Source organism: Corvus kubaryi, unplaced genomic scaffold (genome assembly GCF_017639235.1).
Source record: "Corvus kubaryi isolate FWS band 111438036 unplaced genomic scaffold, C.kubaryi_AGA036_p1.0 split3-37304, whole genome shotgun sequence".
NCBI classification, from domain to species: Eukaryota; Metazoa; Chordata; class Aves; order Passeriformes; family Corvidae; genus Corvus; species Corvus kubaryi.
In genome coordinates, this window is record NW_024582087.1 from 2,366,454 (window position 1) to 2,389,122 (window position 22,669).

The 22,669-nt window shown below is 50.2% G+C and overlaps 1 protein-coding gene across 5 annotated transcripts in view; it reads right to left on the reverse strand.

Moving 5' to 3' along the window:
* CSMD2 (CUB and Sushi multiple domains 2) overlaps positions 1-22,669 on the reverse strand; it is a 338,283-nt gene that overhangs the window by 162,199 nt on the left and 153,415 nt on the right. For 4 of the 5 annotated variants that reach the window (XM_042015480.1, XM_042015478.1, XM_042015479.1 and 1 more), the window contains 4 exons: positions 17,301-17,413; positions 10,220-10,297; positions 3,707-3,794; positions 2,545-2,669 (listed from right to left, as the gene is read on the reverse strand). In XM_042015480.1, coding sequence (XP_041871414.1) covers positions 2,545-2,669; positions 3,707-3,794; positions 10,220-10,297; positions 17,301-17,413 — 404 coding nt within the window. The remainder of the gene's footprint in view (positions 1-2,544; positions 2,670-3,706; positions 3,795-10,219; positions 10,298-17,300; positions 17,414-22,669) is intronic. The other variant, XM_042015482.1, reaches the window with a different exon arrangement.

Consider the following 22,669-nt stretch of genomic DNA (forward strand, 5'->3'; position numbering starts at 1 on the left):
AACCCTGATCCCATCAGTGATCCCATCAAACCCTGATCCCATCAGTGTTCCCATAAACCCTGCTCCCATCAAACCCTGATCCCATCAAACCCTGATCCCATCAGTGATCCCATCAAACAGTGATCCCATCAAACCCTGATCCCATCAAACCCTGATCCTATCAGTGATCCCATCAAACCCTGATCCCATCAGTGATCCCATCAAACAGTGATCCCATCAAACCCTGATCCCATCAAACCCTGATCCCATCAGTGATCCCATCAAACCCTGATCCCATCAAACAGTGATCCCATCAGTGATCCCATCAAACCCTGATCCCATCAGTGTTCCCATAAACCCTGCTCCCATCAAACCCTGATCCCATCAAACCCTGATCCCATCTCCCCTCAGACCAACAACCAACCCCCCTCTACTGCTCACGCTGATTTATTTCCTTCCCTCACTCCTTTTTTCCTCACAAAAATCCTTCCCCATCCAGGACAGAGGGAGACCAGGAATGACACAATTCCTTCCTGATGTCCCCAAAAAGCCCCATTCCCTTTCCTCCTGCACATCAAACCCCCAAAATGCTGCATGGAGAGGATTTATTAGGTCATTATTAAGAATTTATCAGCTGGTTTCCTTCTGTGGGCTCAGAACCAAGGTGGCAACTCAGCTCTGCATCTTCAAAACATCTCAGGTAAAGGAAAAGTGGGAAAAAGTGCTTAAGCAGGGAAAATTTTGCCTGTGGAATGCCTTTGATGTAATATTTAGCTGAAATACTCCACAAAAGAAATGTGGGGAAAAACATCCTGGTTCTGGAAATGTTCTCTGCTGCTGTGGTGGAGCCCTGAAATTAATTTATTTTTGAAATTTAGTAATTTATTTAAATTTATAATTTAATTTAGGAGATGGATTTGCACATACATGTGGAATCTGCAAGGGTTTTTGGTTTTTTTCCTGTAAAACACGGAAAAATCATCTCCTGGCTGCACAGGGAACATTGGGAATGGCTGGGAAGCAGCTCAGGAAGGAGCTGAGGTCACTTATCCAGGATCCTAAACCACTCCTGCCTCATACTAGAGCTCCCACAGTGTAAAAAAGAGGGTAAATCCCATTTTTCCCATTTTTCAAGTGGGACTAAGTGACTCTGCCAGGATCCAGAGGGAATCTGCTGTAGATGGGGAAGCTGCAGAACTTTCCCCCAAAGTTTGCTCAATGGGATTAAGGAATTATCACAGCCCAAGAGGTCAAAATCTGAGACTGACTCTGGAATTTGAGAGAAACCCAATGAAAAAATGGAACAAACTGGGGGGGGGGGAAATGTGGCAGAAAGCTGGAATAAATTGAACTTTTTAAAAAGAAGAAAAAACCCAAAACCATGAGAGTCAGCAGCTAAAAAAATTAAGTTGGTTCACAGAAACAGAATAATGCAGGCAAATCCTTTCTTATCTCTTGCAGGAGGACACCATAAATTGCCTTTATAGTGTCACATATTTATGCCAAATATCCTCTTACACTGATTCAATTTATTCCAGGCTTGTTTCAAGAATTAGATGGGATTCCAAGGCCCTGAAAAAATCTGCAGATGAAATTAAAGAAAGAAAGAACTGGGGGAAAAAAAAAACCCTATTTATGACTTTAAGAGCTTTAAAGGGATTCAATTAAAAATATTACAAGTTGTTCTTTATTAGCATTACAAATATCACAATGTGACATTTCAGAGAGGGAATGAAAACTAAATGGCCAAGGGCAAAATGGGCATTAATGTTTATTCCATGGAAAAAAAAACCTCCATTCCCTGATGGCTCATGGCACAGGATGAGGCTCCCAGGGGAGCACAGCCCAGAATTCCCACATTTCCAGTTAAAAATCTCTCTCCATCTCAGCTTTTCCAGGTTTTAGTCCAGTTTCCTCTTACAGGATAAGGAGGAGAGGGGAGAAAATACTTGGAATAGGGAGAGGGATCTTGCTCCATTTTACATCCCTGCACAAAAGGAATGTTCAGGAGAGAGGGAAGGGGGGGGATTTAGGGACAGCTGGGAAATTCGTGGAAGAGTCTGTGGGGGGAGAAGGGGGTGCAGAAACAGGGACTGAGGGGCTGAACAAGGTGAGGGTGGGGAGGCCCTGGAAAAGGTTTCCCAGAGAAATCGTGGATGCCCCATCCCTGGAAGTGTCCAAGGCCAGCCTGGGATTGTGGAAGGAACAAGATTTTCCTTAAGGTCCCTCCCAACCCAAACCACTCTGGAATTCTCTGACCTTGCCAAGGGATGACCTGAGGGAGGGATGGGTGAGAAAAGGGACATGAAGGAGCTGGGAATTCCCACAAATCCCAAAATCCAGCCAAGCTGAGCCCCCTCAGGCTGCCCCATCCCTGGGAGCGTCCCAGGCCAAGCTGGAGCAACCTGGGATAGTGGAAGGAACAGGATGGTCCTTAAGGTCCCTCCCAACCCAAACCACTCTGGAATTCTGTGACCTGAGGGCAGGAAGGGTGATGGAAAAGGGATGTGAAGGAGCTGGGAGTTGCCACAAATCCCAAAATTCAGCCAGGCTGAGCCCCCTCACCTCTGCAGACGGGCCGGTGGTCGCTCCAGGCCACGATGATGTCGCTGACTCTCTTGCAGGTGATGCTCTTGGAGCCCTGCAGGTCGTAGCCCTCGTTGCAGGAGAACTGGATGCTGGAGCCCAGCCTGGAGCGGGGACAGAGGGGACATCAGCCTTGTCCTGCCTCGTGCATCCCAGGATTTGGGGCCAGAGCCGTGCCCTGGCCCCGCAGGCAGCAGTGGGAAGGGAGGAGGGACTGGCTCTGCCTCCCCCTCTGCCTCCCCCGTGTCCAAATCCCAGTTTTTAGTGACATTCCAGGAGGAATTTCATCCACAGCCCCAGCAGAGGACACGCTCAGCATTCTCATAAAGTGAAAAAAAATCTCCTTTATCAGCTGAGAGTTCTGTTCTTTATTCTGTGGTTTGGATTCAGAGCCTTTGCTGCTGCAGCTGCTTTGTTCACTGAGGCAACACAATCCAGTTTGCAGCGGCTGGGAATTCATCCCGTGGCATTTAGGGACTGTTGGGAATTCCCTTCCCTCCGCCCTCCCCCCTTTGCTGGATTTGAGGGGAATTTGACAGACTGGGGTTCAACTGAGGGACACTTTCCATGAGCAAAACAGCCCTGGCCAGCAAAATGAGATGAAATATCGATTCCCCACAGCCACCAGCAGGCTGGGGCATCCCAGCACTGTGCAAGGGAAAACTGGGAACTGGAAAGGGATAACAGCACTGTCTGAAACTCCATAAACCCCAATTATCTGGCCCCACATGGACTCAGTGCCAAGGAACCTCAGTCCCCTCAAATACTCTGAGGGCAGGGCCGTGCTGGGGCTTGAGCTAATTTGAAAAGCGATTTTTTATTTTGCTGTTTCAGTTTTCCTGCATTTAAGCAGGGCAGGGATGAGAGCAGACAGGGATTCTACAGCCTGGATTGGGAAAGGATGAAATGGGAAAGGATAAAATGGATTGGGAAAGGATAAAAATACTCCGAGAGATCTTTAGAGACCCTCAGTGGGGCAGCACACACGTGAAGGGTTTTCCACACGCGTTCCCCAAATCTGGGCAGGATTTTGGGAGGGGCAGAGGGTGACTGCAGACAGAGCCCCCCACGCCAGGAGCACACCCAGGGACAGCCAGGAGCTCTGCAGCATGCACAGAACACGCACAGAAAAGGTTCTTACCTAAAATCGTTGCCTATCCTTTTGCCTCTCTCGGGAATCCCAGGGTCTGGACACAAATTATGTCCCTGGGACACACCAACCTGAGTTACTACAAAGCAAAAAACAGCACATACAGAGACAGAATAGCAAAGGAAACATTCTTTCAGCAGCTGTCTTGGTGGATGCGGCGAGAAAAATGGCAACTGGTAGCTCGAAAACCTCGATGTGTTCCTTTTTGCTCCGGAAAAACAACGGCTTTGGAAAGAAATATCCCGCTCAGTTTATGCACCCGAGTGTTTTCTAGGAAATGCCAGCTAGGGACACAGCTTTCCCTCCGTTCCACTACAGAAATGCCTCTGGAAAGAGTTGGTTTTTTGGTTTTGTATTTCATTCTGCTGAAGGACACCAATTACAGAGCCCATTTCCTGTGATTAAAACGCCACCTGCACCTCTCCAAGGTGACCTTGTACCCCTCCAAGCCCAGCCCAGTGTGCCAGGCAAAGAAAACAATTCCATGAAAAGGCAGGTGGGTGATCCCAGGGGGAAAAACCAAGCACAGAACGAGAGGGAGAAAGGAGAGGGGAATGCGAGTCGAGGGTTTTAAAGTGAAGTCATTTAGTTGGAACATGGAAAATTTTATGGAGCAACCTCGATGCCAACAAACATGAAATCCATGGAGCGGTGACCAGCGCTGGACAAACCTCCCAGCTCCATCCTCAGCCTCCCCATTTCCAGCCCTCTCCAACCTGCCCAAGGCGCAAAGGAGCGTTCAGGGTGGGGAAACCTGGCGGGTTCCTCAGCCCTGGCACAATCCTGCTTTCCAATCGGAATTCCAGCACGGTAATATGGGACAAAGGGGTGGTTTTGCCACAGGAATTCAGTTTTCTCTGCACCCAAAACACCACCACTGTGTTTCTCGGCCGTGACGCTGAAGCACTGAGACAACCCCATTCCCGCTCCACCTCTGCCTGCTGCCGGATTGCAGGGAAAAAAATCCCAGCACTCATTCCAAACACTGTGCCCCCAAGGCCACTGCCAGGAGGAGGGTGGCACCGAGGTGACACCAGCTCCTGGGGAATCACAGCCCAAAATTCCCACGTTTCCAGTTAAAAATCTCTCTCCATCTCAGCTTTTCCAGGTTTTATTCCAGTCTTTCCTCTTACAGGATAAGGAAGAGAGGGGAGAAAATACTCGGAATAGGGAGAGGGATGATCTTGCTCCATTTTACATCCCTGTACAAAAGGAATGTTCAGGTGTGCAGGAGGGAGCACGAAAACACTGGCATGGGAAGGGCAGGCACGGGGAGAATCCACCCACACTGGACACACATAAAGCCAAGACCATGCAATATTTGGGAATTATCCACTGGGGAATCCCCAGTGCATCCCCAACTGCAGCTGGGAGACGGGCGTGTTCGCACAAGGAGGGAAGGATTGATGGTTCCCAACTTTTGCCCATCCCAAAAATATCCCAGCTTCTCCTCAGCATTAACCCCTCTCTGATGCCCTTTAAGCCCTTTTTAGGAATTCCCTTTCTAAGGCCCTTTTTTTCCTCCCTTCCCGCCGTGCTGGAGCAGGGATGAGGCTGGGACCGTCCCCACACATGGCTCTGTTTTCCCACATGATGCTTTGGTGCTCTGAGCTCTCCTCTGTGTGTGAGGGCCCAGAGATGACAGAGACATGGATTCATGGAAAACAGCCTCCCAGGGGATTGTATTCCCACTTTTCCATGCCCCTAACCCCTCGTTAAGCTCACTCAGGTGGGGAGGCAGCAGCACCCAAGCAGCACCCGGCATCCCTCGATTTTTTGTAGCTCCAAAGCTTTGCTGCCACCTCTCACAGGCCCAGAGAATTCTAAATGCATCCCCGAGTGTGAAGGAAGGGAGCCCATGGAGGCAAATCCCAGCTTCTGACAGGAAAAGCTTGGCTGAACGAAGTCCCCAGGTGCCACCATCCTCTCTGGGGTTCCTTCCCTGTCCCCCTACACGCACAGAGGGGACGCCTGTGCTCAGGCAGCTCCCAACGAAGGAAAATTCACCTCAGGATGAGGGACACAAAGGGGTTTTATGTCCCAAGGCCATGAGGGAGTGAAGGAAAAGTGCTCCAACTCCTCTTCTTACCCCTAGAACTTGTCCAGAGTGAAACCTCCCTGATCAGACATACCTGTGAAGTGCCCACCCCCAGCTTCCAGGGCTGCATCCCAACACCTGTGAGCTCTTCCTTGGATAAAAAATCACATTTCCACAGCAAATTCCTCCTCCCATGGTCAAACCCCCCCCCAGACCACCCCTTTTGTGCCCCCCAGAGTGGGCCACTGCTGTCACACCCAGTGATTATTTCCCATATCGGATAAAAACAAAGCCTGGGATTCAAAACTTTGGGAAAAAACAAGGCCCCGGATTCCCAGGAAAACACAGCCCCTGGAGGAGAGTTTGTCAGTCCCGCTGCTGAGGCCTAACCCCAGTTCATCCCTCGTTAGCTGGAGATTCATTAACACCTAAAACCACCTGTAGATGAAGCAGAGAACAGGGCAGATGAAGCTGAGCAAGGGGGGAGAGGGAAGATATCTCCATATCCTGGGAGCTGGGGAATTTCCCTTTTAAGGAGAGTGAAAGAAAAGGAGGAGATGGATCAGATGCTCATTTACAGCAACTTCTGTTCTCTGCCTTTTGTTCTGAGCACACATGCACACAAATGCAGCCAGCCCAAAGGTTCTAAACCGGATTTGTCATGCTGAGAACTCGCTGTCAGCGCCGTGTTCACCTTCCCAAAGCTTTATCCGTGCTGTGCCATTCCCAAATGAACCCTTCAAGGTTACTGGAAAAACAACAAATCCCGGAAAATTGGGATGAACTGCTCCCTTTCTGTATTAGAAGCTCAGGAATTCTCTCCCCCAGCCATGGGATTGGTTTTCCATCCCCTCATTCTCCTGATTTTTTTCCATTTCTTTCTCCTGGCGCATTCAGTGACAGCCAGTTCCGATGGCTCCGTTTGCCACTGCAATTTGCTGCTAAAATCCTCTTTAGTCCTAGCTCTCTTAATAAAAAAAGTTCACTGAAGGATTCCCAAGGGACAATTTCTCACCAAACTGTGGAACAACAAAACAAAGCAGCACCTAAAAAGCTTTGACAAAGCCCCAATGTTTCTCAGCATGAGAGATACACTGAAAGGAGGGAATCCTTTCTCCTGGCAGGAGGGCTGGGAAGGACAGGAATTCGTTGGTTTAAAGGGTTAATCTGTGTGGTCACAGCAGGGCTGGGAGTTATTCCATGCAAACTTCTGGGCAAGGTTACAAAAATCAAAAATCCTGAGAGCAGGGAGCTGATTTTGGGGTGCAGGGCTCACCCCAACCAGGTCTTGCTGCATTTCCAACCCCCACAGATCCTTGAGCACCCAAACCCCAGGGATTAAGTGATTCCAGAACCTCAGTGACACTGACCCAGACATGAAACACTCCCAGGTTTAGCAACACCACGCGCAAAAAGGTCCTGACCCTGGGAAAGACCAATTCCAGCTGCAAACGTTCCACCTGGAGAATTCCAAACCTCCATTTCCCACCTTGTGCTGCCCCAGAACAGCTCCGAAGATGCAGGTCCACAACCCCTCCCAGAACTCCAGAACTCACCAACCATTCCCAGGGTGTCCCACCCAACCCAAGCAAAGCTTCTCCCGCAGCCCAAGGTGGCTCCTGTGTCCCTCACCCGGGGCTGTCCCAGCACCACGGACACTCTCACACCTCCCCCCATCCACAAACTCCCACACACTTGGCTGAGACCTAAAAACTGCTCAACCCCCCCCAAAATGACTTTGCAAAGCAGATTTTGACCGAGCTGGACACGCACAGAATTTCCACTCCTTCATCCAAGCCCTTCCAGTAACCCCACGGGGCCTCTCCACGTGGGCCTCACCCAAACACCACAAAAGCCACTTTGATGCTGCTTTGTAAAACCCAAACACCACAATTTTCCCACTGTGGGACCTGGAATATCCCCATTTACACTCTGCATTCAGCGGCAGAAACAGCCTCCAAAACAAGACCTAAAATTTAAAACTATTTCTTCTACCTGCATTATTTTTCTCTCTGTATTATTTTCCCTCCAGAAGCGATTCAAGCAAGACTTCCCAATAATTTTACTGATGGTGAGCAGTACAAGGCACTTAATTAGGAATTCAAACGAGCACATTCCACTAAAACTGAGCACAACCAGCACCACCCCCCAAAATTCCGTATCTTTATGTGTTTTTTTTTTCCCCTGCAATAACACAAGCAGCTGTTACATCACTGCATTTTGCCTCCACTCAGACACATGGAACACACAGGGTTTAATCTCACCAACCAATCCCAAACCCAAAAACCTCTGCAAGACCTGCAGGATTTAAACCTGGATTCTTCCAGGGAGGAGGATTTTAGGCCAGGTTTTAGCACGTGGAAAGAAAACATTGCTGGTGGGAATAATTGAAAATAAATCAGGGACTTGAAGGTCTTTTCCAACCTTAATGACTTTAGGATTTCATGGCTCAGCTTGAAGTGCTACCAAGAGACACAAGAATTCCTGAACTTCTGGTATTTGAGCCAGAGCCAAGTGGAAATTGCTCTGGGATGGGAAATTCCTTTAAGCAGCCTGTCCCACCTGTGTAATTATCTGGGATGCAGACTCAGCTCATGGAAGTTTGGGAGCACGAGGGGCACGGCCAACCCTGCAAATTCAACAGGGAACAGAGCAGATAAAGCCGTGCAAAAAGCCCCAATTTTCCTGGCGCCATCTCCTCGGGAATCAGCACTTCTGCAGCTGGAAATTCCCTGTGGGAGCAGAAGGCTGCCTGAGATAGGGATAATCAGGGCTGAAAATCCGGACCTCACGGAGAGCAGGGCACGGGGAAGGAGCTGGAGACTCGGGGGGCAGGGGGGTGACAAGGACCACGCTGGGAATGGGCAGGAATGGGGCCACCATCACCATTCCCATTATTCCAGCCTGAGCTGCCAGCAGCAGGACGAGACTGGAGCTGCCAAGGTGCTGAACTGGCAGCTCTGAGCTGCTGCCCCTGGGGAGAGGATAAACCAGGCAGAGGGAACGAATTCCTACGTTTTCCTCCTCGGAAATGCAGCAGGGCTGGGACAGGGCAGGACCTGCTGGCAAGGGAAGTGCAGGTGCTGTGTCCTCCTCAGCCTCAGCGCAATAAAAATGGGTAAAACTGCTCCAAAGGCCATTCCCAGGAAAGAGAAATGGGAATTCTGTGTATTGTTAATGCCACAATACTTCATTAAACCGATGACTTCAAGCCAGGCCAGCATTCATCGCTCCCTCCCCCACATTCCCCAAAATCCAGGACACCCCACTCCAAACACATCCCTCTGTCTCCACGCCAAGCCAGGGGTGTTTTCCAACCAAATTTCCCACTCAGTTAAGTGCACTGGGATGTTCATCCCAAGTAATTTCTTCCTGGCAGGGAATGCATCACCCAGCCAGGAACGGGACTCAGAGTTTTCCTTTAAAACAGAATCAATTTTCCCTGGACACGCCCCCAATGTTTTCTGCTCTGGAGATTTTGGGGCTGTTTTTTACCTTGTTGAGCCTTGCTCCCAAAAATCCAGAGCTTCTAAACATTCTCCTGGGAGCTGGGAGGGAGCCCCTCACTCCAGACAGACACTGAGCCACGATTCAGATCCAGACCATTCATTTTTCTGGATTTGGTATCCAAAATCCACCAGAATGAAACATCCAAACCACTCCTCTCTGATGGGGGTAATGGGCTGTGCAAGGAAATGAGCAATTCCAGCCTCTCCCCTAAAACCCATTTGGAAAAATGCTACATCCTGCTCCCACGTGAATCCTTAGTATAAAATATTATAAAATATAAAATATTAGCTCCAAGGCAGATTCCCTCCTGTTTTATTTTAGAGTCACCACAAGAGCCCAAGAGTCAGGGACAGAAACCACAGGTTTTGCTCCTGATTTGGGAAGCACCTGATGGGAAGATGGAAGATTTCCCACCTACCAGAGGGAGGCACAGCAGTGACAGGGGACGCTCTGCCCCTGACACACCAACCACCAACCATAACCACTGAAGCCGAAAAAGCAGCACTCTAAACCCAGAATTGGGACTTTTCTGCAGGGAAAAGGGAATAAAACTCAAGTAGAAAAAGGAAGACGCTGCTACTGCCTCGGAAAAGTTTTTTTTTTGTGTTGTTCCTTACCCCTGCTCCTCATTTACAGTGATAACATCAACCCCATTCCCAAAATTCTTTATTTTCCCCACTAAAAGGAGCCCAAAGCCACAACCCCCAGGCTGTCCTGGAGCACAGAACCAACCAAATCCACACACTCCAAGCCCCTCATCCCCCTTCCAGGAGTTAGTAAATGCTTGTGAACAGAGCACCAGGAGGAGGAAGTGATGCAGAAATGCAGGGGGAAGAGAGGGAAAAGCACCCGAACTTGTAAGAGTGGCAGAGTTTTAGAGATTACTGGCAAGTCCGATGGAATGTTCCAGGAGATTGTTATCGAAAAGACAGCGAAGGAAGAGCCAAAAAACTTACACACAGATGTCTTCTGGTTGTTGTCCTTGCTGGGCATGAGCTTCACCCCTCTGGACTTCAGCTCCATCTGCTTCTTGACTGCAGGGATTGGAAACAAAGGAGAGACGAGGAAAAGGTTTAGCTGAGCTCCAGGGATTTTAAAGTTTTCATTTTAAAGAGAAAACGAAGCTGAAGTTGCGCATCACCCACATCCTGCATCCTTCCAACTTAGCCTGACTCCCCCCCCCCCGCCAAAGCAGGAGGGATTTATTTTCCATGTTAGGGCTTTGGAGAGGTTTAATCTGAGCATAAAAATGGGGTCCAAGCCCCCTCATCCCTCTGTAACACTAAAAATGGGAGACAGGAAAAAGGGAAGCTCTAAAAAACTTCCAGGATGCTGAGAGGAAAATGCTGAGGTGGTCTCCCCCCTGGTTTTCCTGCTGCAGGAATTTATTCCATGAATCCATTATGGAATATCCAGAGCCTTTCCAGGGGAGCACTCACATCCTAAAAACTGCACACATGGTCTGAATAAACAGCAGACTCCAAAAAGCAGGAAAATTGCAGGCAAAACAAAATCAAACCCAGATTATTGGCAAAGGGAAACATCCATCTGGAGCCCCACATCCAAGTGTGACCATTCACTCTCTCCCTGCTGCAAACCTCCACCAGAAGAGGAGAAAAACCAGGAAAGGGAACAAGAATGCCATCCATCTCCAAGAGCCCCATCCTTTCCCAACAGGCAGCTCCCCACGCCAGGGAGCAGCAATTTGTTTTCCTGATGTGGATTTGGCTGCTGCAGCCGAGGCTCCCTCCAGCCCCGAGGGTTTGACACAAACCCCACCTGGCAGAACCATCTGGGAGCAGCACAAACACCTGGAATTGGGATAATCCAGCCTTTCCTGGCAGGAATTGGGATAACCCAGCCTTGACTGGCAGGAATTGGGATAACCCGGCCTTCCCTGGCAGGAATTGGGATAACCCAGCCTTGACTGGCAGGAATGGGGATAGCAGGGCCTTCCCTGGCAGGAATTGGGATAACCCGGCCTTCCCTGGCAGGAACTGGGATAATCCAGCCTTGACTGGCAGGAACTGGGATAATCCAGCTTTTCCTGGCAGGAACTGGGATAGCAGGGCCTTCCCTGCCAGGAATTGGGATAACCTGGCCTTGCCTGTCAGGAACTGGGATAACCCGGCCTTGACTGGCAGGAACTGGGATAACCTGGCCTTCCCTGGCAGGAATTGGGATAATCCAGCCTTCCCTGGCAGGAACTGGGATAGCAGGGCCTTCCCTGCCAGGAACTGGGATAACCCGGCCTTCCCTGGCAGGAATTGGGATAATCCAGCTTTTCCTGGCAGGAATTGGGATAAGAGGGCCTTCCCTGGCAGGAATTGGGATAGCAGGGCCTTCCCTGGCAGGAATTGGGATAATCCAGTTTTTCCTGGCAGGAACTGGGATAGCAGGGCCTTCCCTGGCAGGAATTGGGATAATCCAGTTTTTCCTGGCAGGAACTGGGATAGCAGGGCCTTCCCTGGCAGGCCGGAGCTGATGTGGTTGAAGAGCAGCCTCCCAGCAGAGAGCTCCGTGTCCAAACCACTTTGTGGGAGCCTCTTCCTGACGAGCCAGCCCTTATCCGTGGAGAAACCCAGCTGGGCTCCCACTTCAAACCCTTTCTCGCCGTGTTCTTCATCTTGTCAGCCTTTCATCCCTAAACGAGCCCATTCCTAAGACAAAGCTGTCAAGAAGAATTACCCATGTAACTAACGAGGGGGTTTTTAATCGTGCGCGCTTCTTTTTTGGGCTTAAAAAAAGCCCGTTTGGAACAGCTGCTGCAGGAGCCTCAGCCAGGGAGAGGCTCCTTGAAGCTCACCTGAGGTGGTGCTTTGAGGGAGATGCTGGGTGCAGCTCTTCACTCATCATCTGCTCCCAGCTTTTGGCTTTCTCTTTAAACAAAGCAGCAATAACTTCAATCTGAGGGCTGCATTAGCTGACAAATATTCATGAGGGAAAGCTGCTGCTGCTCCTCAGCAGCTTCAATTTGTTCAGGGGAGCTGCCTTTTTTCATTAATTGAAGAAGGGGAAACTAATTAACAGCAGGCTGCTGTCAAAGCAAATCGAACTCGTGTTTCTTTTTACTCCAAATCCACCTGCAAGTGCAGCAGGAGGAAAAGAAAGCAGCAGGTTTTGGGATGCCCCGAAGATCCACGTGGATGGGAATCACAGGATATTTCCAGCCTGATCTCAAGGATTTTAATAAATGTGTTATCAGTGGATCAAAGAAAGGACGTGGGGCTACCAAAACTCCCATTTTAGGGGTAAAAACCTGTTTCTGCCTCAACTTAAATAGTGACAGACCATCCTGCAGTGATTCTCCAGCTTCTTCCAAGCAAACACAGGGATAACCCCCCCAATCCCAGCCAACATTCCCTACCAGGCAATAAAACCCAGTCAATTCCAAGTTTCCAAGGCTGGATTTGGGCTATGGCAGGGTGTGGACTGGGACTGTGCAGTCTCTGAGTCGCTGCTCTGGGGTTGTGCTTTGGGGCACGATCAGTGACGGAGCAGCTTTATAAAATAATCCCATTTTTGTATTCCCACTGCACATCCCGTTATCCGCTCCCCAGGGAATGTTTCCACTCTCCACACACACACAAAAGCTCAGCTCAGCTGATTTGTGCACGATACAGGGAATTTAGAGGCCGAGCAAAGCTTCCCAAGCATTGGTGAACCCCCCCAGGGCTGATGGTGGCACCGTGGACGGGATGAGACATCCTTGGAAAGGTCAACTTTTCCCATCAGGACACAGCAGCCTGCACGGATTTCCCCAGTGCGGAACATCCCAAATCCAGGAGAAGGCAATGGAAGGTGGCAGGGGGTGGAACAAGATGGGCTTCAAAGTCCCTTCCAACCCAAACCATTCCAGGATTCTCTGGCATGGGGAATTCATAATTTAGATACACCCGGGCCTGGAAATTTTTCAGGGACACATTTCTAACCAAGGTTCTCCCAGAGCCATCCCTGCCAGATCCCATCCAACAAACACCCTGCTCCAACCCTGTCCCTGATGGAAAACCAATCCCAAAATCCAGAGGCTGAGCTGCATCCCCAGGAAGCATCTCCTCCCTAATTGCATCGTGTCACTTTCCAGGATAATTGATAAACAGGGATCACTGCATCCTCTGCTCCTCATCCTTCATTCTGGAGCCGTAATGATGGGAGTCAGGCTTTACAAACGACTCCATTTAGATCAGCAGCAGGCACAATAAAGCACCACTTGTTTCTGGTTTGGTTTGGTTTTTTTTAATTAAATAAATCAGAACAATTCTCCCACTCCCTGCCCTCAAAAATCCGGTATTTGAAAATCTACTTTGTTTGGCAATTGGAATGTGGAGCAGTACTACAAAGGACTGTGTCAGGATAATTGGATGAACACAAACTCCTGTTTTCTGGAGGGTTTTGCTGCTCACACACATCCAGCAGATCTAATGGAATACTCAGCATCCTGTCAGATTTGAGAGATGACATTACAGAGCTCTGCCAGCGCGGCAGGCAGGCCGGGCTGCTCCTTTCCAACCACTCCATGTTGCTCTAAATGAGAATTTAAGCAGACATTTATTTATTTTTAATTTGGAAAACAGCATTTCAGCAGCAACAACAAAAAAAATCTATTCCGTGAAGCTCTGTTCTCCTTGCTGGGGGAATTGCTGTTAAATCCAGCTCCTGCCTGGATCCTCCTCCCGCTGGGATGATTCAGCAGCTCCAGGGATGCAGCAGGATGCTCACAGTGGTTCTGGTTCTTGGGGGTGAAGAGAAACCCCCTCGAATACAACTCTTTGGGAAAATCCCTCTTTTGGCAGCCTTAGCAGTGGATCTTTGGGAATCAGAGCCTGCACAAGCACCAGAGTTGCCCAGGAGACTGCACAGGGTTCATGGCAGGAGCTAAAAATCCCTTTGCAGCCCAAGGGGGTGACCCAGGATGAGGAGTGGGAGATCCAGGATAAAGGGTGGGAGATCCAGAATGAGGAGGGGGAAGATCCAGGATGAGGAGTGGGAGATCAGGATGAAGACGGAAAGATCCAGGATAAAGAGTGGAAGATCCAAGATGAAGAGTGGAAGATCGAAAATGAGGAGGGGAACATGCAGGATGAGGAGGGGGAGATCCAAGATGAAGAGGGGAGATCCAAGAGGAGGGAAAGATCCCAGATGAGAAATGGAAGATCCAAGATGAAGAGGGGAGATCCAAGAGAAGGAGGGAAAGATCCCAGACGAGAAATGGAAGATCCAAGATGAGATGGGGAACATCCAGGATGAGGAGGGGAAGATCTGTCCAAACTGAAGCCTATCCATGGACAGATCTGTAAATCCAAGCCAGCTGACGGGGCTGGGAGCAGCCTGGGATAGTGGAAGGTGCCCATGGCACGGGGTGGAACTGGACGCGATTTTAAGGCCCCTGCCAACCTAAACCATTCCAAGATTCCACGACACCCTCAAAAAGCCATTTGTGCGTCTCACACGTGCCACAGAGAGCTCCCCAGCCCCTCCCTGGCGGAGCCAGCTCTGCTGGGATCTGTCCTGTGCCAGGGCTGGAGCTCATCCCATTTATCTTCCTGCCGGAGGGAAGGGAAGCGGCCGGGGCGGGGAGATGGATAAAAGCTGCAATTATGTGCTGGTAACAATCAGCTCCAGAGCAATTAGGGAGCCAAGTTCTGCCATAAAACATGTGCAGAGAGGGGCAGCAGAGCCAGGGCAGCATTCCCATCTCTCCAGCATCTCTGCAGTTCCAGCCCTGCCCTTCCAGCCCCTCTGACCGGGGAGGACAGGGGACATCTGAAGTGCTGCCACCTCGCCTGACTAGAACACTTCTGTAGTATTTTCTTCCACCTGCAGGCACCTTTTTGAAGAGCCAGGATGGGAAGAAAACAATAAAAAAAAAAATCCTATGCACAGATTTCTCAGAGCCCCTTTGATTTCCTTGCACAGGGAATGGGGAAAAAGCATCTGCAAAGATCAAGATTCACCTTAACGAAAGGGGAAAGGGAAGGGGGAAATATTTAACTCTCCCAGGAAGGGAACGAATTTGCTGTTTTCAACAACAACAACAAAAAAAAAACCCCTTTCCACAGCCTGATTGCATCTAACCTGGCTTTTACATTCCTGAAGTGATTTCCAAATGAGGGCACGGATTAGGGAACAGGCAGCGAAGGTGTTCCACAAAACTCGGGATCAACTGAAACAAGCTGCAAGGGAAATTGTTTTCTTATAGATTATCAGCAAAGCCAGGCCCCGTCCCAGAGGACACAGGGGGTTCATTAATGATGTACAGACACGTCTTTGGGAAACAGACAACAAATTAGAGCCACCCTAAAGCCTCCCCTCCTTCTCCTGGCCGATGCTGATCTGGCTCTCCTGATGAAAAATGCATTTCAGCTGCTGTGCTTCCCGTGGAATGACACGGCCTGTTTTGTAGGGATTTATCTCCAGTGAAATATTTATGTCCAGGCCAGGTTGCTGGAAGGGTTACAGGAAGGTTTTTAAAGTATCAGCATCTCCTGTCCTACAGATCCCGCTGCCTGCAGACACCTCCCCTTCATCCCAGGGAGCTTTTATTGCTTGGCTGCTTGTTCTGCTTTGTTTTTTAAGCACTGAAAGATAGAAAAAAGCTGCCAAGCTCCACAAAAACCAGCAGGAAAAACGAGGGCAGGTCCCCTCTGGCAGCTGGGCCGAGATCCTGCCTCGATTCCAGCTCAGGAACGGGGAGTTCAGTTCATTTTCACACACTCCATGCCCAGTTCATTCCCTCTGCCAGCACCGCTTCTGCGGCGTGCACGAGAGGAGAACCCCGGACATTTATCTAATCAAGGGGAATTAGAACACTCCTCTTGACTTTCCCATTGAGGGAGAAAGGCTGGCTCAGACAGGTGCTTCGGAGAAAGCAGCGCTCCTGCCAGCCAGGGAAAAGGCACCCCAAGGGAAGCTGCCCTTTCCAGGTGTTTGTGCTGCACAGCAACAACAAAAGGGTTTGGCTTTTTCCCTTGTAATAAAGTCATTTACGGGGTCAAGGAAAGCAGGAAAGTTGAATAATGATGTGGTTCGTGTGCTGAGGCCGTGACAGCACTGCTGAGAACAACCAGGGAGCATCCAAATGGGGCAGCTTTGTGGATTTGTCCGAGGAAAATCCTTTCCCTTTCCCCTGACTCCTCTCCAGAGCTGTGGAACTTCTTCCCAGCAAAAGGAAAAAACCTGCTGAGCTCCACGGAGCCCAGCCTTGGGAGGGGACTGCATGAGGGACTGGATGTCATTCCTGCTCCTTCCTGCTTCACTTCCCCTCTCCTGGATCCTCCCTCCAGAGCCAGCTGCACCCACAACCTCCTTCAAAGTCGTCACAGGAAACGGTGGGAACACTTCCAAGGAATCCACTCAATCCATTCCCGAGACCCTCTGCTCCCACCCCGGGCTGCCACAGCCTCGGAGCAGCATCTTCTCTCCACTGCCAAAGGATCTCCTGTTCCTCAACAGCCCCTGAACATCCCAATCCTGAAATCTTTTTATCCCAAACCTGAATTCTCCCCCTGGGAGGGTGGGGAGGGGCTGGGATGGATTTCCCAGAGAAGCTGTGGCTGCCCCTGGATCCCTGGAAGTGCCCAAGGCCAGGCTGGATGGGATGGGAATGGATGGGCTTGGAGCTCCCTTCCAACCCAAACCCTCCCGGTATTCCAGAACTTTACAGATTCAGATGTCACTGCTCTTTTACAGATGGAGAAATGGACTCGGGAAGGAATATTGGGAAGGAATTCCTGCCTGGGAGGGTGAGGAAGTCCTGGCACAGGGTGCCCAGAGAAGCTGGGGCTGTCCCTGGATCCCTGGCAGTGTCCAAGGCCAGGTTGGACAGGGCTGGGATAGGGAAAGGTGGCACCAGATGGGTTGTAAAGTCCCTCCCAACCCAAACCATTCTGGGGTTGTGTGAAACCCACGCTCTGGGAGATTTCAACTGGCAAATGAACAGCAACAGGATCGTGCAGGGAGGCAGCTGTGGATTCCTGGGGAAGCTGGGATGGGCAAGGCCGGGCAAGGCCAGGCAAGGGCATTCATTTATTCCTCTACCTTGGTACTGGGCGCTGAAGCCCTTCTGCCTGTGGTTGCCGTCGGAGGTGAAGTGCAGCCGCAGCCAATTCTTACTGCTGATCACGGGGGCCGGCAAATTCATCCCGGTGAACCTGCAGGAGAGCAAGGAGCCACGTCAGCATCCCGGGAGTCACACCCCAAACCCGGCTCTCCAGGCCATCCTCCTCCCCCGGGAATTCGGGAACTCCTCCGTGGGCACCATGGAGGACTCCTCCGTGCTCCAGGAGAGCACCCCCTGCCCCACGGGGGCTTCCAGCCTCTCATTCCTGCTGGGATTCCCATCTGAGAGCTCCATGGTTGTCACTGCAGGGGTTTCCACTCCTTTTTCCTAAGGCAAAGGACATTCCCAAGCTTATTCAGTTCCCTTCCTCACACTTGGTGAACCCACGACAAAAAACTCTGTTTAGTTTAACTCAGGAAGGGAAAGGATGGCAAAAACCTCCTTGATTTTGATTTTATTTACGACCTGTCCCAACCTGAGGAAGATTCCAGCCAGCCACCAAGGTGGGAAGCTCCAGAACCCAGAAACCGCCCTTCAAAACTCTTTATCATTTTATTTCCTTCTAAAATACGAGGCTCTTTGCTTCATTAAACTCCAGCTCACAATTCCTGGCTGACTTTTATCCCAAGCCAAGTTTTAGACTGGAACACAACATTTTTCCCAAGTCACAGCACTTGGACTGAGGTCCACAGTGGTGACATTCACCATGGTGGGGACCCCACCAGGAGCAAAGCTCTCATGGAACCTTGCTCCTGTTCACGAAAGTTCATTATTTTAATCCCCAACTATCACTTATTTAATTACTGCCATTCCAACACCTTTTATTGCCATTCCGAGACCCATTATTGCCATTCCAACACCCCTGGTTTTTTAGGTGAAGGCAAAAGGATCCTGGGAATCTCCTCCATCCAGAGGATAATTCAGATTTGATTCTTAAACATTTTTTAGCAGCAGATCTCACAGCCCACGGAGCATTTGAAGAGCCCTTCAGTCACCCAGCGCCTCCAGAGGTGACCTCAGCTCCTCCAAGTGGGATCCAGGCTGGAATTGGCAGCACTAATTAATGCAGAGGGGCTGCCCTGTGGCCCGTTAATGAGCTGCAGGGTGATTAGGCTGCAGAACTAACGAATCTCTGCCGCCTACAGTACGATCCAAAGGCTGGATTATCCCGTGCCTGGATCCTGCAGCGTTCGGAGCGGGACTGGAACATTTTAAAACTGGGCTTTCAGGTTGTTCCCAACCATTTCTCCATCGATTATTTCCATCTCTGGTGCCAGGAAGGCGAGGTGGTGCAGAAACAGGTTCTCTGTGGCTTTTTGCCATCCTTGGGAGACTCCAAGGCAGCTGAACTGACTGAATTGGGAACTTTCTCATATAACCAAGGTCAAACAAACAGATTTGGGGCTGAGATCAAACATGGGATGCCTCAAACCGATCCTGAGGAAGTTCCCCTGGCTGGTTGTTATGGCAACAGCCTTAAACTTAATATTCCCACCCCCCCAGGGCCCTGTCACTGTTCACTCCGCATCAGCAGTCAAACCCCTCATAAATAATCTTCAGCTATGCAGAGCCAAATTTCCCTTTCACAGCTGTAATTCAACGGCCTGAGATAAAAATGAGACAACAATAAACCAAAGCTGCCGGAACGAGGCTCAGTTTCTCCTGTCCCCCCTCCCTTTTTCTGTTTTTAATCAGCACATCCCTGAAGGGTGGATTCAGCAGCCTGAGAACTGGGATCCACTGAGACAGGCACTTCATCTCCACAGGCTCATGGAATCATTAAGGTTGGAAAAGACCTCCAGGATCACCAGATCCAGGCCCTCCTGAGCCTCCTCTTCTCCAGGCTGAGCCTCCCCAAGTTCCCCTTCCAGAAGTGACTTTCCAGATCCACCCCACCACGAACTTCCAAGGATCCCAAATGCTTGAACTGTTCGAATTCCACCAGCCCAGTGAATGAACACTTGGAAAATCAATTGGAAAACATCAATGGATGGCACTTCCTGCTGCCTTTGAACAGCAGGAAAAATTCCTGAAGGCAAAACCAGGAGAGGGGACAAAAAATCCATCACAGCCCCGGTGCTCTGCACCCACGGAAGATTTAGGGAGAAGGAAAACCTTTCCCTGACTTTCCTGCATGGGAATTTTCCTCAGCTCCACGTGCCACTTGCTCAAGACATCGACAGCTTTTGGAAAGGGTGAAATCAGCCAAGAAATCCCCACCAGCTCCTCACTTCCAGGCACAGCCTGTCAGACTCACACACACCACCTCTGCTCCCTCCAAAGCTCCCTCTTCTCTCCCCTTTCTCATCTGAAATCCAGCAGCAGAACTGCAGGATGAAGGACTCCATCCCCTAAAAGGATGGAAATTTTCCCACCCAATCTGCCCAGCCCCAGACTGGGTGGGAAAAGGGGTTAAAATGCTCTGGATAAGAAATGCCATGGCTGGAGCTCAGCATTCCACAGAAAACTCTGTGCCCACCTGCAGCCTTTCACCAGGAGGCTCCCACAGGTTTGAAATAATCACTAGAGGGCATGAATAGTTAATTGATAATGGAATATTTAATTACAGCTGCACAGCCTCACCATGCAAATGTCCTGGCTGCTGTGGAGGGATCCCAGAGGGAGTGGGAAGGATGCTCAGCTGGGAGGAGAATCAGGAAACCAGGGAATCATCCCAAATCACCAAGCAGGGGCTTGGGGACAGGGCAGGCGGGTCCCACAGGCACTGGGCAGGGTGACAGCGGCCACACAAGGGCTGTGACAAGCTGGGGACACACAGGACCCCGGCTCTGCACCACCAACCCCTCAGAGCCACAGGAGCTTTCCCGAGACACCCAACCCCATCTCCAGGAGAACACCGGAATCCCAGGAATTCCATTAGACCTGGAAACACCCAGGGATGACTAAAGGGAGCTCCGAGTCCCCTCCACCTTCCCAGCACTCTCTGCACCACGGGGGGTGCTCGGAATTCCCAGCACTCCCCATTAACCCAATCAGTAATGGGGTTTCTGATAGGGGCCTGGCAATAAAACCCCTTTCTCCTGGCCCTCTGCCACTGTGCTCCTCAGTATTCCAGACTTCTCCTTTTTCTCTGATTTGATTTAATGCCCATTCAATCTGAAAACCTCTTCCAGCCTCTGTCCATGTCCCCCTTCCTGCCATCACCAGGACATGGAAAATCATCCCAGAATCATGGAATGGTTTGGGTTGGAAGGGACCTTAAGGCTCACCCAGTGCCACCCCTGTCATGGGCAGGGACACCTCCCACTGCCCCAGGCTGCTCCAAGCCCTGTCCCACCTGGCCTTGGACACTTCCAGGGATGGGCAATCACTTAATATTGATACAAATCTGATCAAATTTCAAGTGACTTCAACATCAGACACCCAGCACACAGAAATCAATGCTCAGGAAATACAGGAACTCCTGGAACTGCCTGAAGAGCATCAAAACCCCCTCAGTGGCAGTGAAAATTTAAAAATATGGGTTTTTTTTCTGGATGTCTGAGCCCAATTTATCTCCTCCTGCAATTCAAGCTCGTGGTGGAGGAACAGATTTTAGGTTTTTACCCCGTGGTTCTTTGTGGCACAGAGAAACAGGAGCACGCCGGGAGCTTTCCATCCCTCCTGCTGCACCCACTCCTGGATTTATTTCCCTCTCTGACCACCCTAAGTGCCATGAAAAGCAGCCAGCCATCCCCCCAGGACACCAATCCCCACAGAAATGCTGCTGTGCCTCCCACGGTGCTCCCAAAGCCATTCCTGCCCTGGCAGGAGCTGTGGGTCCGTCCCTCCCGCTCCCTCAGAACCATCCTTGTGCTTTCCTGGGCATGGTGGGATTTGGTTGGACTTGATGACCTTGGAAGTCTTTTCCAATGATTCCACGACCAGCAGGATTTCAGGATTTTCCTCTTTATTTTCGTGGTTTCCTTTGCTGTCACTGCCCTGTCCCCAAGCCCCACCTGAACTCTGCTCAGCCTGAGGAAAAAACTTCATCTCAAGCAACAGATTTTACCCCAAATCCTTTCCAGCAGCGTTTTTAACCCGGGATATTTTTCCCTTGAGTGGCACCGAAGCCTCCACATTAAACCCAATTCCTTTCTTGCAGAACACAGAGGGGTTAACGCCATCAAAACTCCTCTTTTTTGAGAGAAAGCACTGAAGTGTGGCCTTCTCAACTCTTTTCTTTATTCCTTTCCTTGCTCTCGTATTTCCCACCGAATCCAGGCATTAAATATTTATCCCATTCCCATCCCAGGCACAATTAGTATGGCTGTACATGCACGGCACTGATTACTCTGCATTCACGTCCCATTATCTATTTACAACCCCAATTCCTGCTTTCATTTGTTTCCACACAGAGAGGAAGAAAAGGAAAGGGGGAAAAAAAAAAAAAATCAATGAAGTGTCACAAAGTGAGGCAGAAGCTCCGGAGGAGCAGCAGGAGATGTTTGCACACGGATTTGAAGCACCCTGAAATTAATCCAATCATGCATTTGGCCATTAGTTCTTCTTAAATGCACCCAAACACAGTGAGAATTCCTGGTGTGGATGCTGCAAACCAGTGCAGGAGTCAAAGGTCAGGAATTCCAGCTGCAATCCCGTTATTTCAAGTGAAATATGTGGAGAGGATGGATTTAAACATCAACTTGAATTGCCCAGAATCGGGGTGCAGTCCAACACCAGCTTCAAACAAAAGCAAAGGGCATCACTGGGGATGTTTTATCTTCTCCTCCCTCCCCCCCCTCCAAGAACTGCTTTTGCTGATTTAATTAAACCTCTGTGTTAATTTTATTTCTCTTTTTTTGGTTTGCCACCCCCTTGGATCTCTGCTGATAAGCCCTGACATCAGCCAGGATCCTGGGTCCTCCTGGAGCCTCCACCACAAATTCTGGGTGAATCTCCCTGATACTTCATCTTCCTGGACTTGGCTCTGCCTTTTCCTGCCCTGGCTGTGTTTAACCCAAAGTGAGACCCACTGGAGTGGCTGGGGGGGGGGGGGGGGGGAGGAGGAGGAGGAGGAAGAGGAGGAGGAGGAGGAGGAAGAGGAGGAGAAAGAGGAGGAGGAAGAGGAGGGAGAGGAGGAGGAGGAGGAGGAAGAGGAGGAGGAGGAAGAAGAGAAGGAAGAGGAGGAGGAAGAGGAGGAGGAGGAAGAAGAGAAGGAAGAGGAGGAGGAGGAGGAAGAAGAGGAGGAAGAGGAGAAGGAAGAGGAGGAAGAAGAGGAAGAGGAGGAGGAAGAGGAGGAGGAGGAAGAAGAGGAGGAGGAGGAGGAAGAGGAGGAGGAGGAAGAAGAGGAGGAAGATGAGGAAGAAGAGGAGGAAGAGGAGGAAGAAGAGGAGGAAGAAGAGGA